The 25,839-nt window shown below is 34.1% G+C and overlaps 2 protein-coding genes across 2 annotated transcripts in view; one reads left to right on the top strand and one right to left on the bottom strand.

Annotated features, from left to right (window-relative positions):
• The window catches only part of LOC115703200 (uncharacterized), a 49,829-nt gene that overhangs the window by 14,769 nt on the left and 9,221 nt on the right, over positions 1–25,839 (top strand). The gene's annotated exons all lie outside the window — the stretch shown is intronic.
• LOC115703147 (BTB/POZ and MATH domain-containing protein 2) lies at positions 1,636–5,075 on the bottom strand. Its single transcript, XM_030630651.2, has 4 exons — positions 4,111–5,075; positions 3,130–3,478; positions 2,240–2,516; positions 1,636–2,067 (listed from the first exon to the last, which is right to left on the bottom strand). Exons 1-4 carry the CDS (start codon positions 4,536–4,538, stop codon positions 1,895–1,897), a joined length of 1,227 nt encoding a protein of 408 aa, XP_030486511.1. The 5' UTR covers positions 4,539–5,075; the 3' UTR covers positions 1,636–1,894.

Below are 25,839 nucleotides of genomic sequence, written 5' to 3'. Positions count from 1 at the left end.
AATTGGTGTTTGAGCTTGCAAGAATTGATTTGAGGTAGTTATTCTTTTAGGTTTCTCTGATTTAAAGCTTTGATTACGTTTGCTATTGAACTGCATGATTGTCTATGAGTTGAATTGCATGTTATAAGGTTTAGTAATTATTGGTGAGTTTCTTGTAAGAAGCTTGGATTGTTGTTTGAGGAATTGTAATTATTTATTTTGGACCTGAAACTTGAGTTTGATTTGTGCTTCTTTCTGATATTAAGATTATGTTTTTGAGCATGAATTTGTTTATTTTGAGGTTGTGTTGATTTTTCTTAAAGTGATGATACGAGAGTATGAACTATATTTTGATTCTTAGATTTTTGAGTTAAAACTTGTGAATTCATGTATGTTTAGGTGTTGCTCTGAGTGTGATGTATATATTGTTATACTCAGATTTGAGCCTTTAAACTAGCTACATGAATTGTTGAAATATAATTGTATATTTTCGAATTTGGTCAAATAATTGGGATTTTAGGTCTTTTAGGCCTAGACATTGCGACCAGACTAACGTTCATTGCAGTGAGCTTTACCCAAAAATAAGGGTTAGCCCCTACCCCCTTCTGGTCGCGACGAGCCCAATCTGGTCGCGACGATAATTGGTCACAACTAAATGGCGGCGACTGTTCAATTTTGCAGTAATCATTTAAGCTCTATCTTAATGGATGCAATGGAGCTCTATCTTAATAGATGCAATGGATTGGTCTCTTGAACTTGGATTGCCTATTAGTACTCATGAATGTGATTATTTAGTCGTAACTTATGCTTTCTTTTAAGGGATTCTATTTTTGTTTTTGATCATTTAGAGCATGTTTGGTATTGTTTTTTGTTTTAAAAAATTGTTTTTAAAAATGAGAACAAAAAATAATTTTTGAAGTTTTTAAAACACAAGTCACGTTTGGTTAGTGATTTTTAAAAATAATATGAACCAAAAGTGAATTGGTTTTTAAAATGTTGTTTTCAAAATTCTTGTTTTTTGTAACTTTATTTTCTGAAAACTGTTTTTAAAAAGCAAGTCCAAACAAGCTAAATTATTTTTAAAAACAATTTTCTGTTTTTAAAAACAAAAAAACAGTTTTTAGTTATGATGCCAAACATGCACTTAGGATCTTTATTAGAGGATTTTACTAGTTTGTAGTTCAATTTTCTTGGGATATCTTTTATTTATGTATGTCGCATATAAATTAAAAGTTCATACACTCAGAATAGATATCAAACTAATTATGATGGATTAGTTCCATTTTTCTCTATGATGTTTCAAACTCTATATTCAATGAATGTTCATTGTTAAAAAAATAACTTTTAAGAACAAAAAAAAATTGTTCATTTCTCAAAAAAAAAAAAATAATAATAATAATTTAATGTCGTTCCAAGCACTATCTCGTCATCAAATATGATATTCATCTTTCAGCCTACTGGAAAGAGTTTAATGTAATTTAAATAAACATGCCAAATACAATTAATTTTAGAGGTCCCAATCACACTATTGCCCTGTTGTACACATTTTTTTTCTAATGTAACGTACATGTTTTCCCTTCTGAATTCTAACTTGTCAGTCAAAATAATAATGTAATTGCATTAAAGAACCTGTTTCTAGAAAATGAAATGCAAGAATTATGAACATTTTTCTTTTTCTTTTCTACGAGTAGTAATTCGAAACAATACAGGAAATTAAAACCATCCACATTACATTTGCAAACCAACATTCAATACAATGATAAAACTAAAGAGCTAGGTACATTATTTCTAATCCTAAAAATAATTTTTGCAACTTTTTTCTTTCTCTCTTTTGCTCTCTTTGCTTTTCCATCTTTTTGCCTACACAAAAATTGGGTGAAAAAAAAAACCAGCAAAAACAAAAGGCATACAATTTCTATAGCCTTTGTTTCACCCGCCTACCATTTATATCGCTGCCATCAAGAATAGCCTCATTCCCAAGCCTGAATACAGTAGAGTGATGCTCACTGGCTACGTATTGCAAAAGGTCGGTTATGACGGAAGGACAGCTTTCCTTCAAGTAGTCGAACCCATCGGTTTGCATCACAGCTGATTAAAGCAAAAATTACAATAAGTATATGATATATCAAAATAAAATATGATTAGCATGCAACAATGTAGGAGAAAATGCCTACACAAAATTAAACCCAAGCAATGCTGTCTACCAGAAATTAACCAAACGCAAACTCGTTAAAAGTTCTAGTGCAAATAATGATCTCACCTCCCAAATTTTCAGGCATTGAAACAAATTTGAGGCACACGGATTTTAACTGGAAGCAGTGATGCTGCTCTGCCAAAGCTAACGTTGTTGCCACAGTGTTAATAGCAACATGCTCACAGAGACTTGCCTCGCTTAGTAACCTGAGCCTTTCCAAATCATACTGGTCTGCTGCAGCAAGTAGATGCTGAGCCATTAAAGTAGAAGCCCATTTCGAGTTCAAGCCAGTAAGCTCCTCTAAGTCAGGCAGCGAGTCCCAGTATATAAAATGAAGTAAAGCCTGTACATGGGAAAATAGAGTAAAATTGGCATGTTATTCCTCGTGCTTAATTGTCAAAATACACCAAGTACCTCGACAAATGAAGGCTAGAGAATCATGGGGACAGTGCACTGCCAATCCATCTCTTCCCTTTACTCAGGTAAAAAATGAAAATAAAAGATCAAAATACCAAAAATATATAATACATAGCATAATATATATGGTTATATGCATAGCATTGTAAAAGTTTGAAAAACTACTTGCTTCAACCACAATAATTTTATTAAGGACATAGTTAATGAAAAAAAAAAAAAAAAACTAAATAACTAAGCTAACAGGAACAAAAACAACTCAATCTTTTCTTAGATAAAGAAAAGAAGATTGACATAAACATTTAAAGAAATGAAAAGAACAGCACGAGCGCCAAAGACTGAAATTATGAACAACAACAACCTATCTCATCAAAATATTCTCTCGAAGTCTATGACAGGGCATACAAAATCCATAGTTATGACTAATATAAATAGTGCTTGATCAAATCAATGAGTTCCCATCAACCATAAAAAATAATGAAAAAACTGAGAAGTATTTGTTAAGAACTTCTAATGATGAATACAGAAAACTAAAGTCAAACCTTAAAGACTGGAGCCTCCATGTCTTCAATTTTTATGCATTGGGTGTTCTGATCCTTCATAGGACCAAAAAGTTGGGCCCTGAATACAGGTGATCGAGCTGCTAGTACTAACTTGTGAGCTGAAAATTTTTCTCCATCTACATCGAAAGTAACATCAGTTCCCTTCCCACTTTCCAGTAATTGCCCAAAATGTTGACCAATGTTGGGTGGTGGTACTGCTATGGAGTAGATCTTAGGTCCTTCCGTTTGTGACTTCACAACACCAACAATACAGTTTACAGATAGACAATCATCTTTAAGATAGTCTGAAGTCTCTAAGGCAGTTCTTTTAAAGAAACGCTTATAACCCCTGCAGCATCCAAAAAAACCCATCAAAATTGTATTCCCAATTCCACTCTTTAGCCCCATGATTGGGTTTTGAGATGTGGGTTCTTGCAAGCTCTTAGGCTTTACCAAAAAAAAAAATGAATTCTCAATTCATCATAACAATAAACCAAGTATTGGCAACACTGAAGAGGGAAAAGCTAGAAGCCAAAGGGAATATAGCAAGTGCAATGGGGAATCTAGCAAACTAATGTATTAATTAGCGATTAAATCTAGATTAGTTTTTAGCTTTGCTATAACATTTGTTTCAACTTCATGTTCTGACATTGGGATGACAACAGCTTATAAATTGCTGATGACTTGTACTACGAGATCAGTTTTTGACGAATACGAAGCTGTTTTCTTCAGTTTTCTAATCTTCTCTCTGTTTTGCATCTTTCTCTTTACATCATAAACTAGATGATAATCAATATTATAACCAAACAAGAAAGAAGAACACTCAGATCAAAGTCAGACTAGGAAATCTATCATTATTTTAGAATCAAGCCAGCAAAGCGTTGAAGAAAACCAAAAGTTCGCAATTAAAACCTTAAAAAGAAAATTTTCAAGCAATTGCAAATTTGCAATAAAAACCACCCAGAAAAGTTATGCACTCACCACATGCTGCCGCGGTACTTGAGCGTATAAGGCCCACTCTCCAACATCCTCCCGAAATGGCTATGCACCTTGTGTCTATCCTTTCCACTCTGATCCATAAGTGTCAATTCAAACAACGCCCTCACATCAGTTCCCTCGCTAGCGAGCGCGATAAACAGCGACACATACGTTGCATTGTCCTCGGCACTCTTTCCATCGGGGTAAAAGTAAATTGCCCACGAGTACCCACCGACATTGAAAGTATCAGAAGCTATATACTTCCCGATCCCAAGACCCTTCGAAAGAGAATACCCATTGATCTTGAAATGGTGAGTACCATTCACGGTCTCGGTGATGGAAGTCGAGGTAGTAGTCGCCGGAGGAGAAGCCGCGGCGGATGAAGAAGACGACGATGAGGGCTTACCGGTTTCACGGAGCACTTTACCCATGCCCAGTCCGAGGAAAGAAAGGAAGAAAACAAGAAAGAGACACACGTAAACAAGACTTCCCAAAATAGAAATTGGGATCTAGGGTTTACAGAATACGAAATGTGAAATTGGGGCTTCGAATCAAAAGAATTAATAAAATTGGAAGCAGAAGAAAAATCGAATTGTTTAACAAGGAAGTGGGATTCGAAGATTCTTTTATCTTAACGGGAAAAAGAGGAGTTGGTGAGAAAATCTAGGGTTTTGTTTGGGAAAGGTGATGTGAGTTGTGGAAGATGAATATTTGTAAACAAAATCCCGGTACAGTGAGAAAAGAGAATTCGCTGATGATGATGACTTATATAGAGTTCTTTCGATAACTACTTATACGAGTTACGATTTTATTTCAAAAAAAAAAAAAAGAGAAAGAAAAAGAGAGAGAAATGATTATGATTTAATTTTTTTTTTAACATGTACGGGGGACCATCTTGTTCTTGAATGGTTCCTTCAAGAAATGATGAGTGCATATATATATATAGAGTGAGGATAAATGCTAAAAGCAAAGTGTCTAGTACCCTCTTGTATGTCAATATGGATATTGTTTTAACTAACTATCGGGTCTCATTATAGAGCAGTGTTATAAGGCACCAGTGGTGCCTAGCACCTTCTCGATATGTCACGTTGCGATTAGTTAGCGATACTTTATAAAAACTATTATATTAAATTATATGAGACCCGATACTTAATTGTACCAATAGCGATATTGACACATAAGAGGGTGTTAGACACCACTGTTGCCTTTTAGCATTTCTCTATAATTTAATATAATAGAGTATCGCTAACCAATCGTAACGCGACATGTCGCAAAAGTACTAGACACCACTAATGCCTAATAGCAATGCAATGGCAATCCCACTCGCCAATACATTTAAAAATGGTGTACTCGCTACACTACAAAGCCACGTTTCCTATGACTATTTTATATGGACAAAGTACCAGGTTTTTTACCGTCTAATTTTTTTTAGGCTGTTAATCTTTTTTACAAAATTATCAATAGCATGAAAAATTACAGTTACAACTGTATTTTTTAATTATGTAATTGAAAAAAAATAAAAATACATTTGCAGTTGCAGTTGCTACTGTCAAATTTCATTTTTTAATTTTTAGGCAATGTTATAATTTTTTTCTTTAAGAACACATAAGAAAAATTTAAGAGTAAAGGATTAAATGTTTTTTAAAAAATAAAAAACAAACTATTATTAAAGACTTAAAGTACTTTCTCTAAAATATATAGAAAACTCTTAAAAGTTTAATAGCTAGTGTACTATAAGTAAAGTAGAAATATAATTTTGCCAATTGTGAACTAATTTTTTTATCTTTACTGCAACTTAGTTTCTTAATTTTTTATCTTTTATATATAAATATATGTAATACATTTTTATATGAGTTGAACATCATTCTTAATATTCTTAATATAAATTGTTTGTATAAGAATTTAATAATTTATAATAATTTTGTTTAAATAATATTATCTTTAAAATAAAGAAATGCTTGGAACATTAAGATAAAGAAAAAAAAAATAGAAATGCAAAAGAAACATTAGAATTAAGTATTTATTATTAAATTTAATATTTTTTAATATATTATTTTAATAAAATATATATAAAAGTATATAGTAATAACTTAAAATAGTTAAAAAAAAAAAACTTAAAACTAATAAAAGTTCTCACGGACCAACCACTGTGACAAGTGCTATCAAAACCTGATGCATTAGGAAATTAATAAAATGGTCGATTGAGTTGGGACAGTTTGAAATTACCTACCATTCTAGGGTCACCATCAAGGGTCAGGCTTTAGCCGACTTCTTGGTGGAAGGAATAAACTTAGGAGAAGACTAGGAAATGATCACGATGTATGGAAACTATTCGTGGATGGGGCTTCAAATGAGAACGGTTCGGGGCAGGGGTAATAATGGTGTCACTTGAAAATTTTCAAGTTTCATTATGCACTAAGATTCTAATTTGATGTGTCAAAATGAGATAGAATATGAAACTTTGTTGGCAGGATTACGGATCGCAGAAACCTTAAAAGCCAAGTCAGTCCAATGTTTTAATGATTCATAGTTGGTCGTAAATCAAGTATTGTGTGAATACTAGGCAAAAGGCACAAAGATGGCCAAGAGAAGTTTGGAAGAACTTGGAAAAGTTTGATTACTTTAAAATTGAACAAGTTTCGAGAGAACGAAACTCTAATGTTGATGCCTTAGCAAAATTGGCATTACAGTTTGACTTAGACAATTTAAATTTGGTTCCAGTAGAGGTGTTAAGCGAGCCAAGTATATGCAAAATTGAAAAGTAAGATGTAGAAATAATAGATGCGAGTCCCACGTAGATGACCCCTATTGTCAAATACTTACTAAATAGAGAGCTTCTAGTAGACAAAACTAAACTAAAGCACGCAAACTCTTATACACAATCCCAAGATACACACTAGTGGATGGTAAACATTACAGAAAAAGATATTCTATACTTTTACTGCGATTTGTACCTCTCTCAGAAGCCAATGATACTATCAGAGAAATTCACGAGGACTTCTGCAAAGATCATGCAAGATGGCAAAGTTTGTCCAAAAATTGTTTGAACCTTATTTTTCACATTCTAATTTTTTTAAAAATTTATAAATAATTCTAAATAACACAACTTACCTAGTCATGAAAAACAATTAAACTTAAAAACTCATTTAAATAATCTTTCCAATACCATTTTAAAAGAGGTGTACTAGATATATTTCGTAAATTTCTGGTTCCACCATGTAAGTGCTCTTCCGATTAATCAAATATATACAAACAATGCATATTTACCAATCAAACTCAAGAAGAGTCGTCCTTCTCTAAAAATAAAAAATCAAGAAATGTTCAAAAAAAATAAAAAATAAATAAAATAAAGGGGCACTATTAATAATGGTTTATCTTCTGTCCAACACTACTACTACTACCGAAAATTTAACTTTTTTTACTTTTTTTTATTGCAAATTTTGTTTGAAAATACTGTATAAATTTTATATTGTGTATTGTGCTAAATTTTTACAATTATTCCACGGTTATTTTTTAGCTGTTATACTGTTATTTTAATTGTTTTGTTTTGATGTTTTATAGTTGTTTTATAAAAAGATAGTACTTTTGTAAAAAAAAATCTGTGTGATAGTAAAATTGTAAACTTTTACCCAAAGTCTAGTATTTTTGTAAAAAAATTTATATTTAATGAGAAAATTGCATTGTATAATTATTTTACTTTATTTATTTCAATTTTTACCTCTATTTTGATATTCTTTAAGATATATTCTTTTATAAATGATATTCTTATTATAGCCCTTAGGTTAATGTAAAACTTAAATGGAGAGTGAAGGTACATTAGATAATCCACTAAAAAATAAGTATACTTTAATTAAATATAATATGAAAATATTTTTGATTAATAGATAAAACAAAATATCTATCAACTTAAATTAACCTAATACTAGTTTAACATAGTAGTAAACACCAATAGTGTTTTTTATCATTTCTCTCTATTCAATTCCAATGTATAAGTTATGGATCATATCATATGGTCTTATATTCGTAATTTGACCACAAAATTCATCTGACAATAGTTTGTACATGTCATTGGCAAATCAGGACATTTACACCACCTTTGACCCTCAATGTCCCCCTAAATTGTTTTCTATATACATTTATGCCAAGGTTCATTTTCCAAGTGAATTTCCACTTTTGGGGTCCGATATATGATAGCCATAGTCATTGGAGAAAAGGGTATGTTGGTTTTTTCCATAGCAATAATTTTACAAGTGGTTGAAATCTTGAATGGTGTTAGGAGCGAGGCATTGAGTTATCAAAAGAAAAACAAGAGCCATGAATTAATTTTAGACATTGACTGCATAAGAGAATAGTAAATAAGTTTGACTAATTGAGAAGAGAAGACTACCAAAGTAGTAGGCTGCTCTATAAATTTAATGGTCACAGAGGCAACTGTTCAAGACATTAAAAATGTAACAATAAGTTTGAATCTTTAATATAAGAGAATCTTCAAATTGATTGGAGTGATAAAAAAAGTAGTGTATTATTATAGTGGGGACTTGTACAATTTCTCAAATAGGACAATTTTTTTTTACCTCTTGTCATCTTTTTCAAGGTATGTTAGATGTATATTTTAATAGTTTTTCTTATTTTTAAAATAAAATTATTTTTTGAAAATAATATTTAGAGGTAATAACGTAAAATGATACTTTTGTGTAGATGTATCAAACCAAATGTTTTTCTTTTTGGACAGATTGTACTTTTTTTTGCTTACATTAACATAATACTTTTTTTATTAATTTAAAATCTACTCTTTATAATAATTAGTTTCATCTTCTTATATTTTTTTTATACTCTCTTTTGAGGCATTCTTCATTAAAAAATAATAAATTAATGAAATATTTGTGCAATAAAAATACTTAATATTTATAATTTATAGTGATGTAGTATTAGGAGTGCACATTTATACTCGAAACTTGAAACTCACCCAAAATCTACCTGACTCGAAACCCAAAAAACCTGAAAAAATGGGTTTCAATTTTAGTATATCGAGTTCAGGTGTAACACAGTTTTGTACTGGGGTTGGGTGTAACCCGATTCTGTACCGGGCCGGGTTCAAATTTAATATTTTTTAAAAACTCAAAACCTGAAACCCGATTAGCATTTTTATTTTTTATTTTTTATGTATATATATTATATAATTATATTATATATTTCATTTTTTATTGTGAATTTGTAATTGTGTATTAAATTGTTAATGTGTTAGCTTATGAATATGTATATATAATAATAATATGTTGTATAATTGTATTATTTTGTAGTTTTTTTTTTTTTAAAAAAGTGATATTAAAAAAAAAGCCTAGCCTAACCCGAAATCCAACCCAACCCACCCAAACTCGTCCCAATCGGACCCAAAACCTGAAACACTCGATCTCCATATGGGCGAGTTTGGTCCCAAAACAAGATTCCAAAACCCAAACCTGAGAAACTCAAACTCAAAAATCCAAAACTCATTAAAATCCACTTGATGTGCACCCTTATTTAGTACCTATTTTTTTTTTCTTTTTCACGACGAACTTACCTAATATTATGTATACTTTTGGGTATAAGTTACTATTCACTCTAATAAAGATAATACATGTTGTTAGGAATTTATTTATATAAAGGTCATATATATATAAATGGGTATTAAGTTATCGTATAAATGAATTAAATTTATGTTGCTTATTTTGTAATAAAATTTATAACTTAAGAACATTATTGTTATGATTTTAATATGTGGATACCACAAGTATAATTTCTAATTTACTTAGGAGCTAAATTAGAAATAGTCAATAAATATTCGTAACTGTTTAGACAATTATTAATGTAATAGGTGATATTCCACAATTTGCAGTACTTTCATGTAACACCCTAACTAGCATAGGCGTATTACGTGATTTTTAAACATACTGTGCAGCTCGTTGCTAATCAACGAGGTTTATGGAAAACGTGATTAATTAAAATTTTTTTGCTTTTTAATTAAACTTGTAAAATATTTATACAAAAGACTCGGGATCCCGATTACAAAACCATTTATAAAAGTTTACTGATTATACAAAATACTTGTCGCCTAGCGACTAATTACAAAAATAGCCTCGCTGTCCCGATGATCGTACGCTCCAGGTTTAACCGCCCCGACATGTACAATCTTCACCGGCTCGCTCACGGTCCATCAGCTCTAGCCTTGCCCTTACCTACACATAAACATAGCACTGTGAGTCGACAGACTCAGTAAGAAAAGCATAATAATACTCATACATAAATCCCGGTCATGATCAGACGCCCATACCCCTTACCATAACCCTAACTGCCGTGTCCAACACGATACTGAGTCCCCCTAACTGCCGTGTCCAACACGGTACTGAGTTCTGAACGTTCATAGGGACGGTACTATTGACAAGTAACAGCCTGATCGGTCGAACCGGTCATACTCCGGCTGCTGGTCATACTCCAGCTTGTACCAACGTGATACGTCAAATAGTACGGAACCACCAACCTAAGTATCAGCCTAATCGGTCGAACCGGTCATGCTTCGGCTGCTGGTCATACTCCGGCACATGTACCGAGCGTGATACGGTGTCGACTAATCGGTCGAACCGGTCATACTCCGGCTGCTGGTCATACTCCAGCCTGTACCGACGTGACACAGTCGGATGGTTCGAAGCCAACATACATAACTAATGTAATCTAACAGGCTTCCTACATGCACGCTAAACATGTAATCTACATATGCATACTGTTATACTAATCTTACCTGGATTCCGAATTCAGGTGTCTGTCAACCCGATTTGGAACTATCTGCGCGGCGGATTACAGGCTCCTAAACCATAAAAATCACAACACTATAAGTGATACGCTAAATCACTTCCCGGGGACTTAAACTAGGAACTAAAAGTTTCCCTATCGATAAAAAGCATGGCAATATCCCAAATAACATAAAAACGAGGATAACTAGGGTTCCTGAAAATTCCCCAACCGGTAGACCGGTTCTGCAACCGGAATTCCGGTTCTGGGAATTCCTGAACCCTCATCCGGAATTCCGGTTGCACAACCGGAATTCCGGTTCCTCGCAGGAATTTTTCAAAAATTCACAACTCAATCAAATCCAACCCAAATCACACAAGACCTTCCAGACCTGTTCTAAACATCCTATAGAACAATTCTAAAGCATCAAACTCACCCAGATTGCACAGAAACAAAAAGTGCCATGAGAGCTCCAAGCTTTGAGTTTCAAACTCAAACTTGGCTAAAGCTCTCCAACAAGCATCAAACCATGATTCAAACTCATATTCAAGCATATAAAAAACTGCAGAAACTAAAACCTAACTCATGCAACAACTACAGCAACAATTCACACAATTTCTCTTTGAAAACTCAAGCTTTTGCATAGAAAATTCATAATTTTAAAAAACCTAACTATCAAGCACCACAAGTAGCTTAATTAACCTCAAATGAACAAGCTTAAATCTCTGAAAATATCAACAACATCCCAACAACAACAATGACCTAAAACTAAGCATGCAACACATCCTTTTCATCAAAATTCATCAAGAAAATTTAAAAGAGAAGCTAGAGGAAACATACCAACAACAAGGGGTCAAAATCAATGCCAAAAATCAGCTTGAAATCCAAGAGGAAATCCTCTTTTCTTGCTGCTCAAGGGGCCGAAAAAGAGAGAGAAAAAGAGAGAGTGTTTTTTGAGAAATTTGTAATTTTCCTAACTTTGAATAAATGAGAAACATGCAAAAACATATCCTTTATTTCAGCCAACAAAACATAATAAAACACTTAATAAATTTATTTTCTAAGTCCACTAAAGGACAAACTAATAATGGGGCAAAATGACCATTTTACCCCTTCACACAAAAATCACATAAATAACACTAAAGGGGTATTTTTGGGAAATTCTAAATTCTCGGCCATTCCCGACATTCCCAATGTCTAATCAACCGTCCCAAACTACTAACATACTAAGTTGTGATTTTACTGAGCCAAACACCGAGTTCCATGTTACCAGGCACCGGAAATGCAAAATTATGAAAACTACTAAATGACATAAAAATGCATCTCTGAATTCAATAATAACAGTATAAATAATTATTTAAATAGCTATAAATAATTTCATAATTAAACGTGATTAACTGCTAATTTCCAAATTAAACTAAGCGGTCTTTACATTTCACTCTTGAATTCCCACTATCAATAGACTTAAGGTTCCCAAAAAATTTGATTGGAAATTCATAAGATCATAACCTTTGTACAATTGATTCTAAAACTTTGGTATGTTTTCGCTAATTTTTGGTTATTTATTGTTTAATTTTTCATGAATTGATTAAGGCTAAATTTAAATTAGAGATTCGTACAAGTGCTAGAGAAAATGGTTGTAAAAGTACCCAATATTATAAGTTGCTATTGATTTAGTAGCTATTTTTTTCACAACAAAAGCATTCAATAATTATTTCGTTGGTATTAGTTAGTATCCATTCTAACAAAGATGTTGAGTGATGAACTAACAAATACGTAACACAAAATGATTGGTCAATTTTTTTTTTTTTTTAAAAAAAAAACCCGTTTATATTGATTTTAAAATGTAAAAAAATTACAAAACATATATTTTAATTTGTTTACCGAGATTTTCAGAAACTAAATAAGTGAAAGCTTAAGAAATTAAATAACGATTAAGTAAATGTGATGTAGGATTTACGTGGATCAGACGTTAATTATCCTTATCTAGTCAGTATATTGGCCTTTTAGGCTTTGGAAATGTATTACAAGTAAGTTTTACAATGAAAACCCTAACCTTGGCTATATGACAATCTCTCTAGATTTCCCATTGAAGAAGAAGAAAGTTTAGAAAGTAATTTTAGTAGAGTTTCGATTAGGTTTTTCATCCCCTTTGCATAAAGTGGTAAGGGGGTTTATATAGGGTAGAGTTTGGGTCCTGGCATACTCATGACTCGTTCGGGTTTTATGTAGAAGCATGCCCACTATTAGGGCAAAATACACAAAATACATGATTGTTTGGCCCATTAGAAGAGATTCTCTCATGGGGCGAAGCTTCCGTACAACTGAGACCACTCTAGCACTAGACACTTGTCATGTGGAAATCACGCCTGACAGACAAAGTAGTCAGAGGAGTCATCGAACAAAATGGGTGTATGTAGTAGAGGTGCGCGCACTACTATGGTCTGACACAAGGGACAATATCTGATCCTGTGTCAGAAAGGCAAACACGTCAGGGGAGATATCCAATTTCCACTTCACGATAGGCATCTGACATTCTTCTTGTAAGCTTAGAGGGCTTTGTCCCGTTTGAGTCCCAGAAGGCTGAGAAGGCTGAGAAGGCTTCCAGGTCCTGGAAGAAATTGTGTCTCAAGGTAGGGCCTTGAGTTTTCATTGGGCCTGGACCCATTCCATGTCTCAGTTGTCCTTCTACAATCGGAAAGGCTTATACGATAATTAATTGGGTGATTATCTTCCACTTTACGTCACGTGTCTCTTCTTAAAAAATACAGATCACATAATCAATAAAAAAATATAAATTAATTTAAAGTAGAAAAAAATAGTTTAATCCAAAAATAAAAAATTAAATCAAGTTATAAAGAAATAAAATCAAACTTAAATTAAATAATAAAATAAATGTAATAATTAAAAATAAATATATTATGTATATAAAAAAACACACTCTCATCACAAAAAAAATTCTTTTCTTCTTTTTCTAATAAACAAAATTTATTGTATAAATACTAGATATTTTTGAGTTTTTATGCACTTATATCTAATTTTTTTGGCAAAAATATCCAATTATCTAATTTTAAGAGGGAAATTAAAACCCTCATGGTTGGGCCGGTGATAGGAGTGGTTTCTCATTGGTCCATTTCAATAATGATAGAATTTAGAAGCCATGCATGACTTCCTCATCTTATTTTCCTCTTCATGCATGGTCCTAACTCATAATTACCTACACCTCTCTTTCTCACTCCCTCTCTTAGGCCACCCGAACCCCCCTCTCTCTCCTCACTCTTCATTTTTTCAAAATTTAGAAATTAATCTCCAAGAAAGTCAAAGAAGCTCTCTCTTGATCCCTCTTCAAAGAAAGCTCCATTGAAGCTTCCATAAGCTAACATGATCAAGGGAATTCTAGGGTAAGTTATATGTAATTTTCTATTATGTTTCCTTTCTTTTTCCAACCATGATTCTCTATCATCACTCAGCTCTTGTATTTATTTTGTTCAATACCTCTCACTAGAAGGAAAAAGCTCCATTGGAGGTCTCCTCGTGGTTCTAAGCTCATTACTATAAGATTTAAGAAGAGGTAAGACTATGTTGTCTTCTTCTTCTCCTTTTCATCTATAGGGCTGAAACCCTAATCATCATTTTCTCTTATGTATTCTGAGTTGTTACATTATCTTTGATAGAAAAATACCAAGCTTGGGGCATAGGTAAAATCATAGAAAGATCAACCCAAAAGATCCATCAAAACCCTACCCAAAACCTTAGCTACAAGAGGTAAATCTTTAGATTTTGAGAGAGTTTTGGTTAGTGTTCATGGATGTTTTATATAGTGAGAGTTTTATCATTTTTAGTTTTATATTTCAATGTGAAATTCCGTATTTTAATATTCCCAGTTTGATTATTTAATTAAATGATTAATTAAATGCGGAATAATAAAACTGGTACTGAAAACAGTTTTCTGTAGTTACAGAATGCAACTCTGTAACTCCAGAGAAACCTTAAAAACAAACAGTGCATAAAAGTAAAAACACACAAGATTTTTGTACGTGGTTTCAACAATCCTTTCAGATTGTTACTAGTCCACGGGGCCACGCCCAGAGATAAGATTCATTAGATCGGTATCAAAAATACAAAGTAATTGACTTATGCATAAATAGACTCCCTCTTATTGTATGCCGCAAGCTTGATGTATTCCACCTACTAACCGAATCTTGATAAAACTCCAAGTGCTCGAACTCCCTTCGATCACCTTGAAGAGTGCTTGAATCCTCCCGATTCAAGGCTTAAAGGCTATCTCCCGAAAGCCTATACAACCATCTCCCGAAGGTTGTGTGCTTGTATCCTCCCGATGCAAGACTTCAAAAGCAATCTCCCGAAAGCTTGTAAATACCCTTCTCCCGAAGGTGCACTGATGTTCTTCTTCGTTGTAGACTTGAATACAGACTCAAGACAATACAAACAACAAATAAACAGAGTAAGAGTAGAACAACTCTTCTCTACAAATCAAAGACTCTCTTTTCTAAAGATATGAATGAAATTCAAAGATACAAGAGAGGTACCAAGAGAGGTACTAAACAAAGACACTCTTTCCTTAAGATATGAAAGCAATTCTAAGTGTGTGAAAGAGATACAAAACCTAGCAGCTATAGGATGTATTTATAATGAATATACATCTCATAGACAGCTTACATTCGGTCTGAACAAGACCTCAACCCACTAGAAACTTCCCTAAAATAATTCTTCAATCAGTCCAGAATTTCGTTTCGTACCTACGTAATCGTGGGCAGTAATTACAACTTTCCTTTTATAGAAAAGGAAAGTTTAGCTCCGGTTTTCTCTTCAAGAAACCTGATCTAAGAAAATGGGAAACTCAACACAAGATCAGATTACACAGCTGGTTAGATAAAAACGAAATGGGTAACCAAACTTACCATTTTTACCTTTTTTCCAAAAATAGGAAAGCTAGACAACTTTCCTTTCAAGTTTGAATACACCAAATAGGAAACCATATTAATGTATACCAGCCGAAAATATACAATAAATAATAAAATATTTTTGTCAATTAAATATGCCAAAAATGGAACTAACAATCTCCCCCTTTGGCACTTTGATTGACAAAACATTTTATTATGAGAAAACCTGCATCAAGTGTTAGAAACCAAAGCAAATAGCTTTTTAAAGATACAAGAGTATAGAAAATACTCCCCCTGCATGAAAGCTCTCTAACACATAAAACATAGAACTTTTTTTGGACGGAAAAGCTTGCAAACCGAAGAACACAACTTTTTAAATGGAAAAGTGTTAAACCACAAACAACTTTTTAAACGGAAAAGTGTTAAACCACAAACAAGCAACTCCCCCTAAAACCAAGGGTCCAGAGTTGTAACAAAGAGTTCAATGAATCCAAAAAATAATACTACTCCCCCTTTTTGTCTATCAAGGAGCCAAAGATAACAAAAACAAACATGGACAAAGTCATAAGTTCAAATAAACATTAATAAAAAACAAAAGATAAAAGATTGAACCACCTATTCATCATCATTGGGTCGGAAGTATTTCATGATGCTGTCCATCTTCCTAAGAAGCAAGGCCTGACTGGTCTCCATTCTTCCCAACCGCAAGTTGAATTCTGCCATTTCTGTAGGAGCAGAAGTGGAAGCAGATCCAGCAGCAGGATCATTTGTAAGACCAGGGGAAGCAGACCGAGCCTTTCTTTGAGCAGCTTTTCCTTGAGGAGGCTTCTCAGGAATTTTGAAAGTGGTTCCAACAGCAGGCATCTCAATTGATTCATTCTCAAGAATCAATTCCTCTTGATCAGATAAAATTTTATAGATTAAGTGAGGAAAAATGAGATTGAGCCTAGGTTTCTTACCCTTTCGAAGAGAGACAATTTGCTCCCAAATCATGTCAGCCAAATCAATTTTAGCACCAATTGAAACTTTATATAAAAAGAAAGCAAGTTCATTTGAAACATTTACCGGATTGGAGCAAGGAAACCAATTGGATAGGGCAAACCTCATGAGAGCAGCATGTTGATAGGTGAGTTGAGACATATGCATGGTGTCGGAGAGTTCAATTTCATTATCACCAGAGAGATAACCGAACACCTTTTGACGATCAAACTCCACATCAGTTGGCTCAATTCCCATAGGCAAATTGAGAGCCTCAGCAACATCCTTCACAGTGAAGGAATACCAGTGTCCTCTGACAAAAACTTTGCCAAACATGAAAGAGTCCTCATCGAGAAACTCATCAGTGATGTTAGCATAAAATTCCTTCACAATTCTATCCACATACCCATCAAAACCGATCAAGGTATCTACCCATTGTCTTTCTTTCAACATGTTATACACTCCAAAAGGTTTATGAGCAATAACATTAAAATTTTTCTCCACAGTAAAATTCCTATTCTCATAGAATTTCATATCTCTAGCATGATCATTATAACAAAAATAATGAGAGTGAGGCTTGAAGTTATCAAGAGAAATACCAGAGGGCCTCTTTCTTTTCTGTGGAAGAACAGGATTAGAGACAATGGGCCTTTTTCCTTTGTCCTTCTTTGGAACGGCGGGAGGCACCGGAGCGTATTCTGTAGTGACGGGCTCGGTTTACGGTTCTTCACTCTCGGATCCGTAATCATCAACAACAGGAAGATCTTTGGGAACAAATTCTTCACTTGAATCGGACAAGCCCTCTGAATCATGATCCTCCTCACTTTCTTCTGGTTCAGAATCCGAGGAAGAGACCGAAGGGGGATTCTCCTTGAGATTTTTGCCCTTTGAAGATGAAGAAACCACCTTTTTCCCTTTGGATGCAATTTTAGGTTTAACCACTTCAGGTTTTGAAGGAGTGGAAACCTTGGACCTTGTTCGAGAACTCACCGTGGGCAAAGTCACCAAAGCTTGGTCGACATTAGGAGCACCATTCGAAGAAGAGGACTTCGACAATGTGTGATCGGATGAATGAGATTCATCATGATCACCCAACCCAGGTGTTGGAGAAGCAATAGGAGAGGCACCAACAAGAGGAGATGAGAATTTTGCCACTGATTTTCGAGCTTGGGTCTTCGATTTCTTGGCAGACTTCGTCGGAGCAGAAGACGAACCAGAAGCTCCGGTTGCTGGTGCAGGCGGCGCAGGCGGAGACACCGGTGAAGCAGACGCAGATCCACGAGTGGGCTTCTTGGATGGTTGGGCATTCTTAGTTTTGGCCATTTTTTCTTTGAAACCCTAGAACACAATCCCTCTTACACTTTGAACAATGTTAGCCTTTGAGAGAAAAAATAAAAAGAGAAGAGAGAGTGGTGATCGTGGGATTATGGGAAGTTGAGAATATATAACTTTCAATTTTAAATGCCCAAATTAAAAAAAACTGAAAAAGGAAGATAACTTCCTTACCTTTGACCCACGTGTGGAAAGAAAAAAAAAGGAAACCAAAGAAAGGTTTTTCAAAAGTGGTCAATGTTTCCTTAAATGAAAAAAGGAAACCATATCTTCCCACAAAATCCAAGAAATAATAACCCTACCAAATCCGAAAATGCCACCAACAAGGAAACCAAAAATAAAATTAATTATTTAAGAACAAGTTTCCTATATACACCAAAAAGACCAAATCTCCACAAATAAAGGAAACATTCTAAATAAATAAATACAATTAAAACATGTTTCCATAAAATAAAAAAAATAAAAGAAAAAATATATACAAGAATTCGAAAATTATGCCCCCCTTTTTCTTTTATTTTTTCAAAAAATGCCCCCCAAAGAAAAAATGCAAATAATGAACAAGAGAACACACCAAGACACAAAAAGCACTAATCACCACTTAAGAGCAAAAATTGTGTCTAAGAACATAATGAAACATAACAAAAAAAAATAACAAAAATTTTTAACAAAGCTCACCAACTCGATCACGAACCCTTTTTTTTTTTTATTTTTATTTTTATATTTTTTTTTTAATTAAAAGACAGAAAAATAACCTTGATATTTTTGCAACTAGAATTCACAATGTCCATTTGTCTTTGTCCCTGATGAAAAAATCAAACTCATAAGAATAATCAGAAATTATTTTATCAAACTAATGAAGTAATAGAATGAGGTCATACCAGTTCACAGGAAAAATTGACTCCATCACCAAGAATATTAAAGCACATCAAACAGTATGTAATAGCTTTATAACACCATTTTCGAGAATAAACACATTTTACCACAAACTGTGTCAAGCATTAGTGTGTGAAAGTGTAAGCAGGGAACATTGCCCAATTTGTCAAAAAGACTTTTTCTGATAAATTGTACCCATAGGAGACGCTGTCACACTACCTCAATGGTAGCCCTTTTCAATGGTAGCGTATCTTCTACATAACTCCTAATTACATAGTTCCAACTTACTCAGAGATGGCTTTCACACATTGAGATAGGTAGCTCTATTCATCCAATGGAGCTTGAACACACAGTTTTTTTTTTTTGAACAACATCATTCGAAAATGGTAGCTTACATAACACTGTTTGATGAACCTGAATATTCCTGTGAGGAGTGGACAATTTTCCTGACAAACCTGTATGACATCATAATATTACAACATTAGCAATAAAATAATGACTGAAATTCTTATAAAGTTGAAATTTTCTTCTAGGACAAAGACAAGACATTATGAACTCTAAGACAACTCAAATATCAAGGATTATGGAAAAATAAAAGCATTAAACAGTACAAACCCCTAAGGATTTCCTTAGAGAAATAAATCGGACCGAGTCAAGAGCTTTAGTAAAAATGTCTGCAATTTGTTTGCTAGTTTCAACATATTCTAAGACAAGAGTTTTATTTTCCACAAGCTCTCTAATAAAGTGATGACGAATGTCTATGTGCTTAGTGCGAGAGTGTTGAACAGGATTCTTAGAAATGTTTATAGCACTAGTGTTATCACAAAAAATGGTTAAAGTTTTCAAATCAAATCCATAATCTGCCATCATTTGTTTCATCCATAACAATTGGGTACAACAACTACCCGCAAAGAATGTACTCGGCCTCTGCAACGTGGACGAGAGATTGAGTTTTGCTTCTTGCTATGCCATGAAACCAAATTGTTTCCAAGATAGAAACATCCACCACTAGTACTTTTTCTATCATCGGCATTACCTTGCCCAATCGCATCACTAAAGCAAACAAGGTTAGAATTAGTGTCTTTTGAAAACCAAAGCCCAACATCAATGGTGCTATTTACATAGCGAATGATTCTTTTCACAGCAGAAAGATGGGATTCCATGGGATTAGCCTGATAACGTGCACAAACACCAACACTATAGCAAATGTCAGGACGACTAGCAGTAAGATAAAGCAAACTTCCTATCATACTTCGATACAAAGTTTGATCTACCTTTACTCCTTGTTCATCTTTGCTTAATTTCAAAGTTGTGCTCATGGGAGTGTTGGTATGTTTGGCTTTCTCAAGGCCAAACTTTTTCACCAAATTCTTTGCATACTTACTTTGAGTGACAAAAGTTCCCTCATCTGATTGCTTCACTTGAAGACCGAGAAAATAAGTGAGTTCACCTACCATACTCATTTCGAACTCCTTTTGCATTTGGGAAACAAAAACCCGCACTTCGTAGTTAGAGGTAGAGCCAAACACAATATCATCAACATATATTTGAGCAACAATCACATCGAATTAATGTTTTTCATGAAAAGTGTTTTATCAACATTTCCTCTCTTGTAATCATGAGAAAGCAAGAATTCGGTTAGACGCTCATACCAAGCACGTGGTGCTTGTTTTAGACCATACAATGCCTTGTCTAACTTATAAACATGATCAGGAAAATGTGGATCCTCAAACCCTTTAGGTTGTTCCACATACACTTCTTCATTTAACAGCCCATTCAAAAAGGCGGATTTGACATCCATTTGATACAATTTAATACCAAGAATGCAAGCTATGGAAAGAAGTAACCTGATCGATTCCAGTCTAGCTACTGGAGCAAATGTTTCATCAAAGTCAACACCCTCAACTTGAGTGTATCCTTGGGCAACCAACCTTGCCTTGTTTCGAATGATAGTGCCAAACTCATCACTCTTATTTTTGAAGATCCACTTGGTTCCAATGATGTTCACAAACGGTGGTCTTGGAATCATTTTCCGGACTTTGTTTCGAACAAACCGATGAAGCTCATCCCGCATAGCTAAAAACCAATCTTCATCCATTAAAGCTTCTTTTACGTATTTAGGTTCTAAAGAAGAAATAAAACATAAAAATTGAATTATATTGGCATATTTTCTTCTTGTAACCATGCTCTCATCCAAGTTTCCAAGGATGAGATCTGAAGGATGATTCTTTTTAACCCTGGAGGATGGTTCCCTCTGTATTGGATCAGTGATTGAATTTAAAGGATACTCGGATTCTTTTGTTGTTGGATTTTCTGTAGCAACAGATTCCTGCACAGTAACCTCGACGACTGCTTCTGAAGCTTCGTCAGGTTCCTTTTCCTCAGCAGCAGGTTTCTCAAGCAAATCTTCAATCTGTTCTTCTGTGGAAAACTCAGAAAAATCTTTTAGATCATCAACAACAACATTAGCAGATTCCATAACAGTTTGGGTTCTCATGTTATACACACGATATGCCCTACTATTTGTGGAATATCCTAAGAAAACACCTTCATCACTTTTAGAATCAAATTTACCAATGTAATCACGATCTCGTAAAATATAACACTTACATCCGAACACATGAAAGTGACTTACATTTGGTTTCTTACCTTTCCAGATTTCATATGGTGTTTTGTGAGTACACAGGCGCAAGAATACTCTGTTGATGGTATAGCAAGCAGTGTTAATGGCTTCGGCCCAAAGGCGCTTTGTGAGCTTCTTGCTATTCAACATTACTCTAGCCATTTCTGCTAGAGTACGATTCTTTCTTTCAACCACTCCATTTTGTGGAGGAGTTTTAGGAGCAGAAAATTCATGAGAAATACCGTTAGCTTTACAAAATTCATCATATACGGTATTTTCAAATTCCTTACCATGATCACTCCTAATCCTAACAATTTTGCCAATGTTACAATCTTTTTCAACTCGTAATTTCAAACACAGAGTTTGGAAAGCTTCAAAAGTATCAGATTTTTCTCTCAAAAAATCCACCCATGAGAATCGAGAAAAATCATCAACACAAACAAAAATATATCTTTTACCATTTAAGCTTTCTACCTGGATTGGACCCATTAAGTCCATGTGCAAGAGTTCGAGAACTCTGGAAGTATTCACATCTGGGACACTCTTGTGAGAAATTTTCAGTTGCTTACCTAACTGGCATGGACCACATTTTCCCAATGACTCTTTACCTAATTTAGGTAATCCTCGAACAATCCCTGAAACAGATAATTTTTTCAGATTTTTAAAGTGAATGTGACCAAGTTTTTCATGCCATAGGTCAGTAACATTTTCAATGACAGAATGACAAGTGGCATGCGTAGTGAGAGTATAACAATTATCACTAGATCGCAGCCCTTGTAACACAATTTCATCAAGAATATTATATACATAGCAATGATTGCTATCAAAGCTCACAGTATAACCCTGATCACAAATCTGACTAATGCTAAGTAGATTAGCTTTTAGTCCTTCAACCAACATGACATTCTTTAGTTTAGGAAGCCCTTCGAACTTGAGAGTTCCCATTCCTATGACTTTACCAGTAAGACCGTTACCAAATGTAACTTCTCCACAGTGCATTGGTCTTATGTTCACAAGAAATTCTTTTTCACCTGTCATGTGTTTGGAACAACCACTATCAAAATACCACATGTTAGAAGCAACAGTTTTAAAACAAGTAGAACCTACCAAGCATTTGTTTTTGACAACCCATTTTTGTTTTTGTAAAACATGTTTATTTCCAATGTAATTAGATTTAAACATGTTATGCATGGTTATGCATTTAGGTCGAATGTGACCTTTTACTCCACAAAAATGGCAAATAGGAATGAAACGTCTTCCTTTCCCTTTGAAGTTGTCAAACTTACCGTGCTGCTTCTTTTCTGTAACAACAGAGTGCTTTGCTGTCGAGACGAGACTGCGAGGCAGAAACAGTTCTTCCATAAACAAAACTATTAGTGGTATTAGACACAGGTTGATTTGAAACATAACCCAGCCCAGCATGATTGGTTTGGCCAGATTTTTGAATTTTTTCAAAGATGGTGGAACCTGGATTTAACATTTTAACATTCTTTTTAATGTTATCAATTTCCTTGGTTAAAGAGATAATTTTTGACTCTTTTAAAGACAATTCAGATTCACAACATTTGAGTTTATCCTCCAACTCATTAATGTTGTTACACAAAATTTTATTGTCTTTAACCAGGGAGCGATTTTCAGCACTAGTTTCCAACCACTTACCAAACATTACCTTGTAGGATTCAATCATGGAATCCTCATCAATTTCTGACTCATCTGATTCGGATCTGGATTCTTCCTTGTTGTCATTGATCAGGATATTGTTCAAGCAAATGCTTTTTCCTTTTTCCTGCAAATTTCTTGACAAAACACTTGTTAGGACAACTTTTTCTTTTTCATCCTCACTACTCTCAGAATCATCACTCCAAGTAACATTCAATCCCTTTTTATTTTTCTTTAAGGTATTAGCACATTCAGATTGAGTGTGACCAAAACCTTCACATTCTCTGCATTTAATACCTTTTTTATTGTTAGATGGAAAAGGTTTAGAGGGAATGTTACCAGAAATGTTACCTTTTGGGTTCTTTGAAAAGAACTTTTTATTTCCACCAGATTTCAAGAATTTTTGGAAATTTTTTGCCAATAGAGCCATTTCATCATCATTTTCATCATCAGAAACAATATTTTCAGAAGCATTAAAGGCAATACCTTTGCTTTTCTCATTCGAGAGATTTTGCTTACTCTTTTTCTTGATTTGTTGATTCAACTCAAAGGTTCTTAAAGATCCCATGAGTTCCTCAACCTTCATTTTGCCAAAATCTTTCGCCTCTTCCATTGCAAGCAATTTTGTATCAAACCTGTCAGGAAGAACTCGAACAATTTTTCGAACCAAGACGATTCATCTAGTTTTTCTCCCAAGGCAAAAAACTCATTAGAGATGTCAGATAATCTTTCATAGAAATCATTTAAAGTTTCAGTATCTGACATTCTCAATTCATCAAATCTAGTTTGAAGCATGGTAAATCGTGATCGTTTTACATCAGCAGTACCTTCAAATTGAATTTGAAGGATTTCCCATGCTTCTTTTGCAGATTCACAAGATGATATTAATTTAATAAAACCTTCACCAACACCATTAAAAATAGCATGTAAAGCCTTATTATTATAACCGAACGCTTTTTCATCTTCAGTGGTCCAACTGAGTTCAGATTTTACCTGAGTATTACCTTTTTCATCATTTTCAGTAGGTTGAGACCATCCTGTAAGAATAGCTCTCCATGCTTTCTCATCTTGCGATTTGATGAAAGCTCTCATCCTGACCTTCCAATAAGGATAATTCGACTCATTCAATAGAGGAGGTCTAGAGATGGAACTTCCTTCTGCAAACAAAGACATCTCACACAAAACAAGTTAAACGGAATAACCTCAAGATCTCACTAAGAATTTAGTGACTTGCTCTGATACCAATTGAAATTCCGTATTTTAATATTCCCAGTTTGATTATTTAATTAAATGATTAATTAAATGCGGAATAATAAAGCTGTGCGAAAACGATTTTCTGTAGTTACAGAATGCAACTCTGTAACTCCAGAGAAACCCAGAAAAACAAACAGTGCATAAAAGTAAAAACACACAAGATTTTTGTACGTGGTTTCAACAATCCTTTCAGATTGTTACTAGTCCACGGGGCCACGCCCAGAGATAAGATTCATTAGATCGGTATCAAAAATACAAAGTAATTGACTTATGCATAAATAGACTCCCTCTTATTGTATGCCGCAAGCTTGATGTATTCCACCTACTAACCGAATCTTGATAAAACTCCAAGTGCTCGAACTCCCTTCGATCACCTTGAAGAGTGCTTGAATCCTCCCGATTCAAGGCTTAAAGGCTATCTCCCGAAAGCCTATACAACCATCTCCCGAAGGTTGTGTGCTTGTATCCTCCCGATGCAAGACTTCAAAAGCAATCTCCCGAAAGCTTGTAAATACCCTTCTCCGAAGGTGCATCGATGTTCTTCTTCGTTGTAGACTTGAATACAGACTCAAGACAATACAAACAACAAATAAACAGAGTAAGAGTATAACAACTCTTCTCTACAAATCAAAGACTCTCTTTTCTAAAGATATGAATGAAATTCAAAGATACAAGAGAGGTACCAAGAGAGGTACTAAACAAAGACACTCTTTCCTTAAGATATGAAAGCAATTCTAAGTGTGTGAAAGAGATACAAAACCTAGCAGCTATAGGATGTATTTATAATGAATATACATCTCATAGACAGCTTACATTCGGTCTGAACAAGACCTCAACCCACTAGAAACTTCCCTAAAATAATTCTTCAATCAGTCCAGGAATTTCTGTTTCTGTACCTACAGAATCGTGGGCAGTAATTACAACTTTCCTTTTATAGAAAAGGAAAGTTTAGCTCCGGTTTTCTCTTCAAGAAACCTGATCTAAGAAAATGGGAAACTCAACACAAGATCAGATTACACAGCTGGTTAGATAAAAACGAAATGGGTAACCAAACTTACCATTTTTACCTTTTTTCCAAAAATAGGAAAGCTAGACAACTTTCCTTTCAAGTTTGAATACACCAAATAGGAAACCATATTAATGTATACCAGCCGAAAATATACAATAAATAATAAAATATTTTTGTCAATTAAATATGCCAAAAATGGAACTAACACAATGTGTTATATATCTTTCTAATTTTTATGTTAGATGCCATGCTAGGGTTGTGTACTTGGTTTGGTAGAAATCCAAAGTTTCTACCAAACCGATTTGAAAGTGTTTTCCAACAGTTTTGAGACTTGA

Source organism: Cannabis sativa, chromosome X (assembly GCF_029168945.1).
Source record: "Cannabis sativa cultivar Pink pepper isolate KNU-18-1 chromosome X, ASM2916894v1, whole genome shotgun sequence".
Lineage (NCBI taxonomy): Eukaryota > Viridiplantae > Streptophyta > Magnoliopsida > Rosales > Cannabaceae > Cannabis > Cannabis sativa.
This window is presented reverse-complemented; position numbering and strand designations above follow the sequence as displayed.